The 18,180-nt window shown below is 33.5% G+C and overlaps 1 protein-coding gene across 1 annotated transcript in view; it reads right to left on the minus strand.

Annotated features, from left to right (window-relative positions):
* Positions 1-206: 206 nt before the first annotated feature.
* LOC131036495 (probable caffeine synthase MTL2) overlaps positions 207-18,180 on the minus strand; it is a 61,699-nt gene continuing 43,725 nt past the window's right edge. The window contains exon 3 of the mRNA XM_059220965.1: positions 207-290. Coding sequence (XP_059076948.1) covers positions 207-290 — 84 coding nt within the window. The remainder of the gene's footprint in view (positions 291-18,180) is intronic.

An 18,180-nucleotide genomic window follows, 5' to 3' on the forward strand; every position in this document is an offset into this window, starting at 1 on the left:
GACCGCCGACGGAGGGAGCGGACGGAGCCGAAAGGTTGGCCGCAGTGGCTCGGCGGCAGGTGGTAGCAGGCACTGGAGATTGGGTAGCGGGTCACCGGAGGGTAGGAGGCTTCCAGCATGAAGGAGAGATGATCACCGGAGGTGGTAGCAGCAGCGACTAGTGGGAGGCGGCCGACGTGAATCTTCTCGGTGGCGGCGACAGGGCTTCAGGTGGCGGCATGGACAATGGGTTCCTGCAGGGACGCAGGTATGACTTGCAACACAGACTGCAGGTACAGGGTACAGGTGGTCTGCGGACCCCCAAACACAAAATACCTTTTTTTTTTTATTGATTTTTCGAAAAAAAATTTCAAAAAATAAATTTTTCTTTTTTCGAAAAAAATTTGAAAATCCGTACAATAATAGCAAAATTGGGGAAAAAATTTTTCCCACCAAAATAGGCCAACTTTATAACCAAAATTCATGGAAATGGCCTTTTGGACGCAATGGTGGGGTTGGATCTAGTGTAGGATGCCTCCAAAAGATGCTGCTCCTCAGATCTACCTCTTGATGTCACAATAATGCATCTTCAAGACAAATCAATGAAGCCCCAATGGCTCTGATACCATGTGAAATTTTGCCAAGATCAAGAGCTCAATGAAATGTACAAAATAGAGACACAATATAGGACAAGAATAAACTATATTCTCATCAATAGAAAATGATCAATAATCAAAATTACTTACAATGTAGATGAGCTTGCTTATATAGGCAAGGCTAGGGATATGTGAGCACACAAACATGACATGTGGCTCAATAAGAAACAAGGGTAGGTAGGAGAAATAATATAATAGTCCACATGAGGTGGATCACCCACTGAATGTGGAGTGTAACAACAAGATCACACCATAAAAGGTGGAAATTCTCCTACACACACTATCCCAATGTGGCACAAACACCCAAGTGTCTCATACCCAAACTATTATGAAATGCATTTCCTAAGTAAACTTAAGTAAAGTGTAATAATATCCAAGATGAATAATTATTTACACCAACAATATCTCTTGAAGGTAAGAAATACTTTTGATGTTTTAGATTTTGTTTCAACTGTACTAATAATATAGTTGAATATGAGTCACTTGCACATGGATTGGAATGGGCTAGAAAAACAAATGTAAAGTTTTTGCAAGTACTTGGGGATGGTGAGATAGTGGTAAATCATCAAAGAGGTGTCAATGTGACTAAGAATGATGTCCTTAAATCATATAAGCATAGGATATGGGACTTAATTGAAGAATTTGATGCTTTTAATCTACTATCCATGCCAAGAAATTAGAATAAGGAAGTAGATAGGTTGGCTGCCTTGGGTGCCCAATTTGACATCGCTGATGAGGTAAGCAATATTGAAAGATAACAATATGTCAAAGTGGTTGTTAGGCCTTCAATTATAGATAATAATGTTAATTGGCAAGTCTTTGATTCAGATGAACGAATTATTAATTTTCTTATTGAAGAGGCTGAATTTGTAGTTGGTAATCAACATAAATTTATAAAACAATATGAAAATCAGATTCTTCAATTAAAAAGTAACAAGCTTCTAAAGGGATTGGTAAACCTTAAGTCAATATTTAACACTGATGGTCAGGCTAGAAAGGAAAAGGGCAACATGCTGGTTAAAGAGGAGCACTATGAACCTATTTAGATCTTCAAAGACAAGTTATTGAAGCTTGGAAATGTATGTACAATTGAAGAGAAACAGGCATTTATTTTTCTTTGTCAAGAGTTCAATGATGTGTTTGCATGGCAGCATGAAGGGATTTAATCCCACATTAGGCCAACACACCATAGAGTTGGAAGGTAATGCCAAACTTGTGAGACAAAAGAAAATGCCACTCAATCCAAAACTCGAGCATCTCATGAAGACAAAACTAAACAAGCTGATCCAAGGTAATATCATCTTTCCTATAAAGCATACATCTTGGGTTTCAAATTTGGTTCTCATAAGAAAGAAGAAGGGTGAGCTTAGGCTTTGTGTAGACTTTAGAGATCTTAACAAAGCTTCTTTAAAAGATCATTACCCGCTGCCCTCAATGGAGAAAATATTACAAGTAGTTTCGAGTTCAGATAGATTTTTACTACTTGATGGTTATTCTAGTTATAATCAGATTCTAGTAAAAGAGGATGACCCATTTAAAACAACCTTTACTACAAAATGGGGAACAATGGCATACAGGAAAATGCCTTCTGGTTTGTCTAATGCAGGAGCAACCTTTCAGAGGGCAATGGATATGGCTTTCCAAGGTCTTATAAATAAATTTATTTTGGTTTATCTTGATGACAACCATTTTTTCAAAGCATGCAGAAGAGTACTTTTCTCACTTAAGGAAGATTTTTGTAAGGTGTAGATAATATGGAGTATCTTTAAATCCCAAAAAGGGCATCTGTGTTGTGCATGAGGGTAAGTTGTTGGGCTATATTGTCTGCAAACATGGAATAACCATAGACCCAGAGAGGGTAAGTTCTAGTTTAGCTTTGCCATTACCTACACATAAGAAGGGCCTTCAAAGCTTTATAGTTAGAATCAATTTTGTAAGGAAATTCATCCCCAATATAGCATTTCTTATGAAGCCATTGACTAGCATGCTTAAGAAAAATATTACTTTCAATTGGTCCAAAGAGGCTAAGAGTAATTTTGAAGAAATTAAGAGTGCCATAGCGTCAACACCTAGCTTGATTAATTTATACTTTGAAAAGGTTTTTATATTACATCTTTTTGGTACTTTTGACACTATTTCAGCTATGTTGATTCTATAGAATGATGAGGGATTGGTGCAGCCAATAGCATTCTTTAGCCAAGGCCTAGAAGGGTATCAACAAAATTATTCTTTTGTTGAGAAACATGCATTGGTAGTTATTAGAAGTATAAATAAATTTAGACACATGCTTTCAAATAACAAAATTCATCTAATGGTTGCTCATCCTAGTATAGAGGATTTTTTGTTGAATAGAGATCTTAATGACAAAAGAGCTGGTTGGATCATGAAAGTGATGGAGTATGATGTTAATATCAAGGTGACCAAGTTGATTAGAGATAAGGGGCTATACGAACAACTTGTTGGTCACACAGAAAACAACAAACAAGAGAATGAAGAAGTCCTAGTTCATGAAGATGATGAACCAACTACTGTAGCAGCACGTCCTACAAGTTGGGTGCATGAAATGATGAATTTTCTTTAGACCGGTGAGTGTCCTAAGGATTTGAACAATGCTAAACAAAGGTACTATAGACTTCAAGCTATCCCTTATATCATTTTGGATGGAATTTTGTTTAGAAAAGATTTTAATGTTGTATTCTTAAGATGCGTAGATTTAAATCAAACTAACAGAATATTAGAGGAATTCCATAATGGACCAGCTGGCGGTCACTTTGTACCAAGAACTACAACATTGAAGATCATGAGGGCAGGATATTTTTGGCTTGATTTGCATAAAGATGCATATGTTTGGGTAAGGAAATGTAAGAATTGTGAAATACTTGCAGACAAACAGAAGATGGCATCTTTACCCCTACAAGTTGTTCAAATTGAATAGCCATTCATTAAGTGGGGTCTTTATTTTATTAGGGTCATCAATCCACCTTCAAGTTCTTGGCATAAGTGGATCATGACGACCATTGATTACTTTACTAAGTGGAATGAAGTTGTACCCTTGAAGGAGGCAAATGAAAGTGTAGTCCTAAACTTTTATCAAGAATTGGTAGGAAGGTTTGGTATCCTTGATTCCATTATTTTAGACAATGGATTAGCTTTTGTAGGATTTAAGATTATAGATTGGGATATTTAGAACAACATATTTTTGAGTACTTCATCCAACTATTACCCTCAGAGTAATGGACAAGTTGAGTGTACTAATAAGAACTTGATTAGGATAATCAAGAGGACAATAGAAGATAATCAGAGAACTTGGAACACTCAATTGAAGCATGCATTGTGGGCTGATAGAATCACCCCCAAGAGAGCTACAAGCTTATCACCTAATATCCTCATTTATGGTAAAGAGGCAAGACTCCCAATTTTAGTTGGAATGCCTACACTAACTCTGATTAGAGAGATAGAAATGTTGTAAGAAGAACCTGTGCAGGTTAGGTTGGCAGAACTAATGGAGTTGGAGGAGGTAAGAAAGCAAGCATTTTTGACTATTGAAAATCATCCAGCTCAGATGAAGAAGACTTTTGACAAGAAAACAACTTTGAGAGTTTTCAATGAGCGAGATTTGGTTTTGAACTGGGATGAAATAAAGCATAAGCCTTGAAAGCATACTAAATTTGAGGCCATATGGGATGGCACATACATCATTATTGAGAAAAAACAACATAATGCTTTTCAGCTTTCAAAGCTGAATGGTGAGATCCTTCCAATCCTAGTTAATGGGATTCATCTCAAATCTTTCCTTTGACAATTTCTTTAAAGTTATTAAGTGCTAATGCACATTTGTTTTTTGTTCCGTTGTTCTGAGTTTCAAGAAATTCTCATGCATAGTTTATAGTTTTTTGTTTTAGGCAACACCACTTGTAGTTTTCCATTTTTTTGTTATGTTTTGTTGTCATTCTATGGAGTAGTTGAGCTTCAAGAAATTCCATTTAAAAGCGGGCTGGGATGACTCCATAAGCCCAATGGATAAGCGATGACTGATCTATAGTGTTTAGCAGGCAACCACTCCACAAAGGTCACCAAATTTGTTACCTATTTTCATCACAACTCAAATAGGTAGAGTTGAATTGCATTCATTCAAATTGAAAAGGTACACAAATGTTCTATTGAACATCATTAATCTAAATTTAATTACATTTGTCATTTTTAGTTTTTTGTGCAAATACATAAAATGAAAGACTATTTTACATTTTGCATAAATTATTTATTTGTATTCATAATGAAAAAATCAGAGTCCCACATAGGCTATGGGATTCGCCTCATTTGAATCATGATGCATGAAACAAGTAAACAATACATTTGATAAATGTAAATGGTATAGCTAACTATAATGAAAAAGACAGAAGGGAAGTGTTCCATCATTGCCTGCACGGTGATATCTGAGCATTTGTCTTCCTCTAGCTATGGTTGAACGTCTCAAAGAAGGCAGTTCCAGGTTCTCCTAGTCATACAAAAATAAATAAAAGAGAAAAAGGTTAGAGAAAAAAAAATCCAAGCAATGACGAAGCAAATGCAATCTGCAATTCTACATCACAATAAGACATATCACATATAGTCATCAAAGGCATCCATTAAGTGTTTAGCCATCAAGATAGGAAGGGAAAAGGAGTTCAAATTCACTGAAGCTTTCAATTTCATCAGGTTTTTGCTAATATGTTTGTTCACTATGTAGGCATAGGAAAAGTCTTGATGCTAATTTATGAATTATGCATATGGGGTAAAATGTGCTCCCACAAGGGTTGAGCCCAACGTACAAGTAATCTAAGACAAGGAGTAACAATACAACATATCATTATCCAAAATATGATAGGAGATGCAATATAAAAAGTATCACTCTCCAAGATGTGATAGGAGAAATAGAAATGTAGCAGTAAACAACTGCAAAAAGATATAATGCAATGAGTTTCGGTATGCATGTCACTGTCAAAATGTGATAGAAAAGCACATAAAATGTAGAGCTACAAGAGAATATAATTTACATTGATAACAAGTACAAGATTGGGGATTCAATAGAAGTGTGTGCAACATTGAAGAAGTGATAGCCGATGCCTAAATACCACTAATGTTGTTATAAAAGAAGCAACAATACAAAATATCACTGTCCAAAATGTGACAGAGAGTGGTAACAACGACAAAAAAATATCACTGTCCAAAATGTGATAGGAAGGACAAAAATGCAACATATACAACATTCAAATATGCAATAAAGATATAAAATAGTGTGCATCTATAGATATATGTTACAGTGAGCTTCAAGAATCTATGGCAGAATAAAGCTCTCCTATTTGAAGTTTTTTCAATATTAATGTCAAAATCTGATGAGACAGTGGCATGGCTACAACTTAGATGTTGTTGTTCTTTTAAGTGAAATTAATTTTCTGAAAAATACAACCATCAAAATGAAAGCTGATTGTCGTTGTGTAAAAATTCCATAGAATGATCATAGCCGATATACATTCTGGGTTGTTTTCCAAACCCTGTATTTCATAATTACAACTTTTGGCCATGAGCTTCGACCTTAGGGTTTCTGAGCAAACAAAACAAAATCTAAACCTATTTTTATTCAAGGTTTTTCGCTCATGTATTTCACAAAGTAGCGATAAATTGGGTTTTTTTTATATAGTGAAATGCCAAATATTCATTGCTTCAGCCATGCAGTGGCCTCTAAATGTCTAGATCAGAAGTAAGAAAAATAGACTACCACTTCAAGATAAAAACCCAAATTGTCTTTAGGGTTCAAAGGAGAAATAAATAGAGAAAGGATCAGTTCTTTCATAAGAAAGCCAGAAATCAAAAAATATAGATCTGTATGCATGTCGTGCTATTTGTACACTAATTTTTGCAGAAAAGCACAAAGGAAACCGAAAGTTATTGCATGAATAGAAAAACATAGTACTTAAGATACAATTCATAGAGTACTAGTCAAAGAAGAGCCGGTAACCATCTTTAAACCCAACCATGCAACCTGTTCGAGCCCATATAACCAGTGAAACCGATACTTCTTCAAGCATGGTGGGCAAGCTTCCCGTGAAGCTTTTGGAAAACATCAATTGTTCGAATGATCGATTTTAGGGTTTGAAAACCTTTTTACTTCACTTAAGTTTTTAAAAAGAATAATATTTTGCATTATATGACGACTCAGCCATGGGGTGGCTTTAAAACCCTTAAGTCTTTTAAGACTTTAACTTTGGAAAAGATGCTTTCTTTTATCGTATAAAAATTATTAATTAATATATTAATATTGGCAAATTAAACAACAAATTATGAGCCAATATTAGTATAGTAATTAATAATTATTATTATTAATTATTTTTACACACATATATAGGAATATTTTTAATTTCTATATCTTTATATTTATATGTGAAGATAATTAATTTTAGCATCTTAATAGACACTTTGAGTTTGGTCTTTAGCATCTAGACACAATATGAAAAATTGCAAAATAAATATCCAATTTGGATGAATTATTAATCCACTTAGTGTTTGTTATGTTGTGTCTTAGATATTTACTTTAAAATCCTTCCTAGTATGCATACATGCTAAAATATTGAACTCATCATGAGGAGAAGTCATCATGTAGTTTGGGGTCAGATTTGCACTTGAGTGCAGGTTTGCATGAGTTTTCCTCATGATTTTGAGGTGATAAGGCTTGAGTTTGAGTGCCAGATGGGTCAACCTTTACCTGACCAAGAGTTTGAGTTGAGTTACCCTCATTTTTGCATGTTTTGAAGCCTATTTTTATGGCTTTTCATTTCTGCTCGAGGATCTATTTTTAGAGAGGATATTTTCAGTGGTGGTTCATCTTTGATTGATTTGGAGTCATCTTTCCTTTGCCTTTTGGAAGGCTTTGTATAAAGGGAAAATTTTTTATCTTTTTTCACTAGTTCTTGATCATTCTCTTGTTGTTTTTGCAAAGAATACATTCTTGTAGCTCCTATGTAGTTTTATGATAGAATACTGAATAAAATCATCAGCTTAGGCCTTATATCTTTTGAGTTCAGTTTTTATTCATGATTGAGAGTTAGTTTATTCTATTATTGTCTAGATAACCTTTAAACTTTCTATCTCATTTGTAAATCATAGGTTGTGCATTGTGATTAATTGATTCAATTGGTTGATTGTGAAAGTTTTCTTTCCTTTCAATTTCCCGAGTTTAAATAATTTGCATGAAATATTTATATGTTTTGATCCAGAAGTCTATTTGTGCAGATTGGTGTTTTTAGGAGTGTATTTATGTCATTCATGAGATATCATATTGGTGCATCACCTTAGTTTAGTATTTACAAAGTCATTTGAGTTTCATTTTTAGCTCCTATCCTTTTCTTGGTAAAGAATTTAGAGTTATCTATAGGGAGCTAGCCCTTTATCTCAAGGTTAAATCTCACTATAGGTAACCCACAAGCCTGAGAATTATTCCATGTGTCACCAAATTGCTTGAGCTTTCAGCTTGTGCATTACGGGTACAATTTGAGTGATAAAAATAAGCTTTCCAAATAGTATAATTTTTAATATATTTTTATTTTATTTCTTATGAATGTAGGGTTTTCATTGAACGTGAACTTCTTTGTTCAATTCTTATGGAAAATAGTAAACGTTACCCAAAATAGTTGAAAAAATATTTACACACTAGGTATTGGAGTCCACTTTCCAATAAAAAATTAATATTTAATTTTTCGTTACATATAGAACAAGTTATATAATATCAAATGGACATATGTCAAAATTATAGCTAACTCGACTTCAAATCTTAATAAAATATGAAATATTTAAGATAATGTTACAAAACCAATTGAAAACACTAGATATGGATGTTACAAAACCAAATTCTAAAGATTCACGTTCATATCTATTATATAAAAAATGTTATGCTATACAAAGTGAGTGTCACTCTTTAAAATTGTTGTTTTTTGGAAAAATCTAGTTTTCAAGGTAGATAGAAAAATGGAAGCAAATTCCTTATGGTTTAGAAGTGATAGGTGTTTGAATCTAAATTTTTTTTTTCTGAAAATGAATATTGCATTGTAAAAGTTGGCAAAAAAGTGTAACCCACTATTGTGGGTTCACCCAGGAACAAGAGGTATCTTTGGAGGAGGAAGAAGTTCTAAAATATTCACATGAAGGTGCTAAAATTTCAATGAAGTTGGTCACCCAACATTCAAGTGTCCAGAAAGACAAGGTTCGTCATCGGGAGGTGAAAGAAGAGGTGAGAAGAGGGTTCAACTTGTGAAAGAAGATGATGAATGAAGTGTTAATTATCCAAGAGGATGTGAACTAGAAGTTGGAGAGATAGTGATCCTAAGGAGAACACTATTGCAAGAATCCAAGGAGAAAGAACCATTGTATAGGAAATCTCTCTTCAAAACCACGTGTAAGTGGAAGAATAAGGAATGTAAGGTTGTAGTTGATTCGGGTTCTACTAAAAAATATGGTCTCAAGTGAAATGGTTAGTAAGTTGAATTTGTAAAGGATTTGTCATGAGTTGCCGTATAGGGTGTCATGGTTAAATGATAAGAAATCACTTTTGGTTAATGCACAAGCCATTGTTGAGTTTTCTATTGATGATTATAAGGATAAGGTACTCTGTGATATTGTACCCATGGAGTGTTGTCATTTACTTCTTGGAAGACCCTTGCAACATAATAGGGATACATTGTATGATGGGAAAGAAAATATATATCACCACAAGTTAATATAAGTAATTCTAACTATACATTAATTTTTGTCAAACATATGGTCTATATAGATTCATTATAGCTAATTTATATGTGGACCACAACTTTTCCAAATCGAAGTGTGTACCAAATGTATATTTTATACCACTTTGGGTTGAATTGCAAAAAAAAAAACAAAAAAAAACTTGATGTTTTAACAACTCCTACTCTTATACGTAATATTGTTTTTTAAATGTAAAAATACCCTTTTATAGATCTATAAGTGAACTTTCAGAAATATATTCTTTTAATAATTTAGTTACTTTTTTATATTTTATATTTTATTTTTATTGAAAGTAGATCTATAAGCGAATTTTCAAAAATATATTTTTAATATTTTAATTGTTTTTTTATATTTTATATATATTTTTTATTCAAAGTAGGTCATCAACACTAAAATATAAGGTTGATTATCTTGTCAAGGAAAAATACTAAGGTTTATTTAAAAAATTTGAAAAAAATATGATGCAGTAGAGAAAGTAATCTATGTCAAGATGATATAATTATTTTCTAATTTGGATAAATAATTAAGAAAAAAACTAGTGGGAATTGGAAAGAGTTATATTTCAGCATACACAACTTTTTAAATTTATTGAAAAACATATATCTATAAAAAGCAATAAAAAATATATCCATGCACTAAAGTTTCAAGTTATCAATATACACAAAAAAAAAATTATTAAAAAAGCTAAGATTTATTGATTAAAGTGTGGTGGCTTGTGTAACTTCAATTTCAACATTTTATTAGCAACTAAATTATGGTGTTTACTTTATAAAAAACTACATTCAAATAATTTTTTAAAATTTTGTTAAAATTACATACATAAAATAGATAAAATAATATAAATTTTATTAGTTTACATCATTTCAAAATTCAAACATATATTTCAATTTATATTGATTTACTTTAAAAATTTGAATCAACATTAACCATTTCTTTTATAAAAGTGTGACACAACTTTGTCTTTTACCCTTCTACTTCTAGAGGGAGATGAGGGTGTAGGTAAAAAGACCAAAGTGATCATATGTGGGAAGAAGGAACATATATCAGTTGACAAAATGGATCAACATGTTGTAGCAAGCAAACCAAAAACAAAATCAAGTGTAAAGGATGAGTGGGTGGTTGATTGGCAAGCTAATGTTTTTATTGGAATGGTAGTGTGCCATTTGATGAAGGGTAAGGTAATTGCACAATGTGAAAGTGCAGGTACAAAGGTAAAAGATGTTGTTAAGACAATGAATTTGATGACTGATATGCAAGGACAACTTGGACAAGGAGATGAAGAACACCATGCACATCAAGTTGCAGTGGAGAGGAAGGATAATGAATGGGTTTCTCATCAAGGTTAAAGTTTTTTTGACTGTAGGAGGACAATCCAAATGCCATGTGTCATTCTAAGGATAGTGGACAAACCACATTCTAATTTGAGCATAAAAGTGCAGTCCCATTTACATACCAACAAGGTCATGACTCCTAGATGGCATCCACAGTGTCAATGCTTGAACCCATGGAGTAGACCTACAAATGATCATTCATTTGGAAGGAATAATGGAGTGGATATCAGTCCCCACTCATGATACATGAGTTCTCTTCTAGGGGGGTTGTATGGTGCAAGAGCACCTAAGTTGCCATCAAGCCTCTATGAGGAAAATTATGAGACCTATGTGTTTTCAAGAGTGAAATTTTTAAATAAGGTCTTAAAAGACCTTATGTGATGTAATAAGGTCATGATTAAATTTTGACAATTGTTGTTCTCTAGGGAATATGTGTCATTGGATCTAATGTGTTGATTAAATGGTGTATAAGGGCCATTTTTATATATATTTGGTCCTATTTGTATCAATTTTGAGTCATTGTGGTCTTGGGTTGAGTCTACAATTAATTTTAGGAAAAGTTGCTCACATTGTCAAAAATTGCTAAAGCAACTTTTGTGCATCTTGTGAGTAATTAGGAGTTTGTTTGTTGAACCAAGTTTAAATGGTGATTTTAACCATTCGAAATAGATTTAATTTTTTTTAAAAAATATCTTTTCGTTGAGGCTAGTGGTTGTTGAAGGTGTGTGCACATTTTGAACAAAAAAAAATCAATAAAAATCTTGAGTTCCCTGCACATTTTTGTAATTCTTAGATGTTAGAGTTTGATCTTAGTTGTTTTTATTTGTGAAAACCTAGATTAAAATGTTTTGGAAATGAATTTATAATTTTGAGTAAATTAATCACTTGTTATCTTCTTTTTGTCTCATTTGATTTCATTCATTTTTGATAGAGATATATTAATTTTTGTAAAATTTATCCATACCCTAACCTAGGGTAACCAGTGACTGCACAAAAATGTTTTTTACCTTATTTACTAGTTTAACAACCACAACAAATGATGGAATCTCATAAAATATCATTCTTTTTCATTTTCTTGTTTTCCAGGGTCTCATGAGCATTCTGGCACGTGCAAGTGTGTTGGAAAGTGTTGTTTTATGTGTCTCAGTCCGAGAACATAGGGTATACATGGTTTTTGGAAAGTGATCCAGGAAAAAAGTGGGCTTGGGATGGTTGGTGAAGGTGTTGAAGGTTGTGGGGAAGTGTAACAAATACAAACCAAGTGATGGTAACTAGAAGATCCAATCCAAGTGACCACAATTCATGATTGTCCTAATTCTCATATTGATTGTCAGAGTTAACAACACTTTGAATCATGACACTTTGCAAAGTTGAAGAGTTGTCTTGTTGGTGAGTTTAGTGTCATGAATAGGAGTTGAAGTGTTCACCATCATATTTCTAATTTTTGGGGGGTTATGTAGAGGGAATGTTCAGTGGGAGTATGACTATCTATGAGAAAGTTAAGGTTGTCACAATTAGATAGTGTTATGACAACGGGTTCTTTTTGTCCCTAGGGTGGATGGGAGAGTGTAGGATGGTGTTTGGGATAAGGAGAGAAGAGTCATAAGGTTTTTGTGAAGTTATTATGAATTGTGAGTGATTACATGGCTTGAGAGTTGTGTCAATGAACAATTAGAAGACCTATTAGGAATTATTTTTGTGTGGATGGGAATTTTGTGAGTTTTGGTGTGACTTAGCTGTTGAAAGTTCTTAGTTGGTTTTGGGAAGGTTTTATTAACCTAGTCTAAGGTGTATTAATGGTTGGTTAAGAGTTTGACAGTAAGGGGGTACGTATGATTTTTGTAATCCTGTGAGTAACCAGTGTCTTTGTAAGGAGACTAGTGAGTAAGTGAATGGTTGGCACCCAACTAGAATAGGTGAGTTGGGAGAAACATCTCCCTTAGTTGATTGGTGTGTGGATGCTCTGTATCACCTTCCTTCACCCATTGCAATCTAGATCTTCATTTCCAATATAGTTCATCTTGGAAAACAATATTATGAAGGTCTACTAGAAGAGATTTTTGCAGACTCTTATCTATCCTAGGAGGGGCCTAACATCTCCATTTCCTTTTGTATATAATTAATCTGGTCCTTCAAGGCTTTCTTTTGCTTAAAATTATTACCAAAGGATAATTTACTCCATGAGCATAGATCATTTTTGAGAAGATTCAACTTGTGAGAGACTTTTAACATAGGCATCCCTTCAATTTCTATATTTTACCACTAAACCACAAAATCTTTTAATTTAGTAAATTAGGTCAACATAGCCTCAAAATGAAAGGGGAAGTGAGACCCTCAAAAAATAGACTCCCAAAAAACCAATAAAATAATATTGTTCGAATCAAATTGAATATAAGAGGTGAGGTGGTAGAAGATAATAATATTCCATGTAGAGGAGATCACACACTGATTAAGACATGCCTTAATAATGCCATTACATTATTGGAGGTCTGACCATGCATAATTTTTGTATTCCAAATCTAGATCACATAAGTTACCTCTAGCCAAAAATTCATGAAGGTCCTGCATGCTATCTTAAAAATGAGTAACACCTCACGTCTTCTCTAAAGAAAACAAGGAAGTGTTAAAGTCCCTCATTACAATCCAATTAGATTCCTTGAAGATAGGATATGGTGAGAGGATGGTTTCCCAAAGTTCCCTTCTTAACAATTCATTGTTATGGCCATTTAAATATTGAGAGTCTATTTATCATTGGTGCTTTCGTCCTTAAAGTCCACACATTTGAATTTTTTATCTTGATTCGTTATGGCTCTAGAAAGATTATTGAGTTTTCATAAAATGTCTAGGCCCCTACAAAAATGTTTAGCACTCATAGAAATAGCCTTTGAAAAAGGCCAAATGAAATTACAAAACTTGAGAAAGCCCTTTAAACTCATTTTAGTTTCTAGGAGAAGTAGGATATTTGGGTTCAATTCTTTCACCAAGATCTATGTATGGGAACCATTAAGTCTCCTTATGTTCCAATACAAAACAATTATTTCAAATGATTACAAAAGCAAAACTATTCCAAAGTAATTTCGCTACCATTATCCACATCTCTAGTAGAACATGACTACATCACAACATTGGAAGACTTTTTGCCATCCTTCTCACCCCCTTATCAAATTTGCAATATGTTTGAACCACTCCAAACAATGACAACCTCTTAGGGGTAGGGGTCCAAAGAGAAACCAAGGATGACTCAGCTAACCCACATCGATCCTCCACATAAGGAGCCACTCCCTTGATGGGAAAAACAACAAGGAGACATGTCTACTAAGAGATCCATAGGAGGAGAAAGATACAAATAAGCACTAGGTTGGACAAAGCAAACAATATCCAACACTGGGGAAGATTGTGGCAAAAATAAATACTAGAGGGGGAGGGGACCAAAATCCTTAACACCACAATGTTAACTAAGGAGTAGAAAACTCACTTCAAGAAAGACTTTAAGGGAAGCACAACTTACCCTATAAGGGGGAGGGGGTGACCCCAAATCCAAAATTAGCATGAGGGAACCACCATAGTTTGACTCAAGTAAAGCCAAGATTAAAAAAACCTTGTTTAGAGGAGAAGTTAACTTTGAGAAATTTGATAGCTCCTTACCTTTAGCCTTGAGAGGCTGAGATTTAGATCTATCAGTAGGGCAACTATAAGAGATGTGACCAACTGATGAATAGAGATAGTAGAAGAGGGTATAGCTCTCATATTCTAGTGTCTTGGACCAAGAACCAAGATGAGATTTTAGTTCAAATGAGAAAGGGAGAGTCATTCCCAGCATAATTTCCACATAGAAGAACACATTCACCAACTGCAATCTATTCTTAGCAATAAAGTCTAAGGAGATAAACTGGCTAAATGAGTTGGCCAACCCAACAATTATCTCCTCATCCTAGAACTCCAAAGGAAGGCCCATGAGATAGATATATGTCAGAATAGCCGTAGCTAGATGGTACTCAGACATAAAAATTGGGTGCCATTTATAGCAAAGAAGTTGTTTCTTGCAAAAAATCTAGGGGCCCGAAGACAAGATGAAAGTGAAATCCTTGAAAGAAAATGAGAAACAAATTATAGATTTGGGTAGCAATAAGACCAACACATTTCCCTTAATCGTCCATCTCACAATAGTGCATTTTTAGATTTAGGCAATTTGCAGATGTCTACCCACAAATTTACCCATGAGGGCCTCCTCCATCTTAACCAAAGTTTTGTTTAGGGAGGAGTCTTTTATATTTACACATGTTCCATTCTCGGATCACTAAAAAAACACCCCATCCATGGAGATGAATTGACCAATGTTAAATAGATCCTTCCAACACCCCTTGGAAAGGTTGCTAGTTGATTCCACTGAGGAGTGAGGGGATCCACTATCATTACCATTCATAACAACAATCTTTGTAGGTATAAAAGAACAACCTAAGAAGGTCCCACCTACATCATAGAGGGGTCCCAACACCCTAATTAATAGGAAAAAGGTAGAGATTGTCCACAAGGTAGTCCTTTGAGGTTGACACCTATAAGGAGTCCAAAACCTCATGCACAAAAAGATTTGTAAATGTTGCATCATTATTTCCAAGCTTTTTCTGATCCTGAATAGCTGGTACCCACCCATCACTCACATTACACATTTTTAAAATCAATTGTAGGATGCATTTTCTTGAAACTTAATGCAATAAAGGAATTAAATATTTATTAAAAAATTTTAAATAAAATTTAATAAAAATATATAATAATTAAAAAATTATAAATTTATTAAAAATACTAGTGAGTTAAAAACTATAACTTGATACAATTTATCAATTATTTTTTAAAAAGATACCTTTAGTATAAATATTTGAAATATATCCACATATTTCAAATTTCTTATCTTCAAGAACTAAAACTACTTAAGAGTAAATATTAAAATATAATTGTAGTGTCATAAAATTGCGACCCTAGAAATTTTCGACCACATTAGGGTCCCCACTCATGCAAAATTGAATCCACTAGCCTGATCAGAGACTGGAGACTTAATCAACCCCCGAAACTGCATCTTTATTTCCCTCTGCACTACTTGAACTGCATCCTATCCTAGAAAAAAGGGCATGATAGGGGCATAGTGCCCCTATCCTCCTAGGACATGGGTGTGGTGCCCCTATCCCCTGCCCTATTTTGGGGCAGGACCTTCCAAATTTTGCATTGGTAAATGTGCATTGAGTAGTAAAACTCGCCTAGTGTTGGCCTCTGATGAAAAATCATTCAGTTAACCCTAATTGACAAGTATATAAGTTTCATTTTCCCTCTCATTTGCATAAGTTTGAATACATAAGATCATGCAATCAAGAATTCAAGAGCATTCAAGCATCTCTTCCAAGCATTGAGCATCTCAAGTCTCCCTTCAAGACTAGGTGTTGCATTCAAGTCAAGGATTCAACCATTGAAGAGGAGATCACTTTCAACATTCAAATTCATACAAGAAATTCTATCTACATCTCCATTGCAACCTCCCTTGAGGTGATTTACATTTTAGTCTTTCATTTACATTTAATTGCAAGTACTTTCTTTCATCATTTGGTTAATTCCAAATATGGGGTTTGACCTGAAGGCAAACCCTAAATCCCAACCCCTTTTCCTCTCTTTTATATGTTTAGGTTGCATGTGCACAACTGTTCTTGTAGATTTGGACTCCATTTGTAGAGGTGGAAAAACCATTTTGTTTCGCAGATTTTTTGGAGGACCATGTGCACTTTCAACATGGTCTTGGTGAATTTTTCTCAAATTAATATGGTAGCTTTGTGTTGACATATTATAGCGAGATCTAGGTGCACAACTTCATCCCACACTTCTATTTCAAGTTATAATAAGTTCTTTCCTACTTTTACACCTAGTCTCAAAATGCATAATTCAACAATCATTTTCCATTCTAAAAGAAGGGTTATCTTGTCATCTTTCTTTTCAATTTATTTAGTATTGAATCTCTTTCCTAAGAGATTGGATCTAGTGAATTTTCCCCTTCATTTAAATGTAATTGTGGGAAAAGTGTTTGGAGGGAAATCCACAGTGAAACTTTCATCTCTCCTTGGAGGGAAGAAAAGCTTTCCTCTTGATCGCTTATTCATTCCTTTTACCCACCATTAAATTTTGGTGAACCTGATGTCTTGCATGATTTCCTTTGAAAATCATTGCATATTTTTCATTTACAAGTTTAATTTTTATGCAAACTTAGTGGTTAATTCATTAAAAACCCTAGTTTTAAAATTAAACTTGTGTGTTGTAAAAAATTGCTTGCAATTGTCTTAAATCTGAAAAAAATTGTTTTTTTTTTATCAAATTCAATTATGTATTATTCAATTTGCAAATCAAATTCACAAAATTAAGAGGTTAATTGTCAAAACCCTAATTTTCAAAAATCTTGAAATTGTGTAAAAATTGAATTTCTATTTAATTTTCTAGTTTGTGACTATTTTTAGAGTTATCCTCTTGCCTAAAATTTAAATTTTCAATTTCCCTCCTTTTTCAAAATTCAAGATTTCAAAAATTAAGTGGTTAGGTCTTAAAACCCTAATTTTCAAATTTAATTGGATTTTGTACAAATTTCAATCAATCTTAATCCATCTTAGTTTTCTAAATATTTTTCGAGGTGCCCCTATCCATTAGGTTTGATCCTTTGCAAATTTGCAATTCAATTCCTTTTTTTTCTCAAAACCCTAATAGGGTCCTATTTTAACATTCAAACCTTAATTTCGACTATCTAGAGATCATAAAATCAACTAATTTTTGGGGGTTAGCTTTAAAATCATCATAACTTTCATCCCCGGAAATTTCTGAAAAAGTTGGGAGCACCGTATGCACTTTCAACATGGTCCTGAACTTTTTTCTTGAAATTTTGGGAGACTATTATGACTGTATTTAATAGCTTAAATCCAGAAAGTTGGCTAATTTTGTCAATTTTTAATCCCTCTAAAAACAAAAATATATTCAAAATTCAACATTTCAAATTTCAAGTTTTTAAAAAAAATTAAGTGGCTAATTATAGTCTGCCCTAGTTTTAAAATTTTAATTTTGTCAATTTTAAAATTAAGTGGTACCCCATTGGCCCTAATTTTAAAATTCCAATTTCCCTTCATAAAATTGTTTTTGGAAATTGTGTCATTTTCTGCTTTCAACAAAGTTTAAATTGTTTAATTATTATTTTCACAAATTTTGCATTATTCAGTTTTGCAAGATTTGTTCCTATAATTCAAAATTCAAATTTTCCCTTTAGTGCATGAGTTTTACCACTATTAGTCCTACCTATACTATCCCCATTAGAAGAAGTATTAGAATTAAGGCTTCACAAGGTTTAATTACCAAGGAGTTGGAGCATAGTTTGAGTGACTTCTTTAATGAGGACCATGCTAATTCTTCCAATCGTAATCATGTCC

Source organism: Cryptomeria japonica, chromosome 5, assembly GCF_030272615.1.
Source record: "Cryptomeria japonica chromosome 5, Sugi_1.0, whole genome shotgun sequence".
NCBI lineage: Eukaryota > Viridiplantae > Streptophyta > Pinopsida > Cupressales > Cupressaceae > Cryptomeria > Cryptomeria japonica.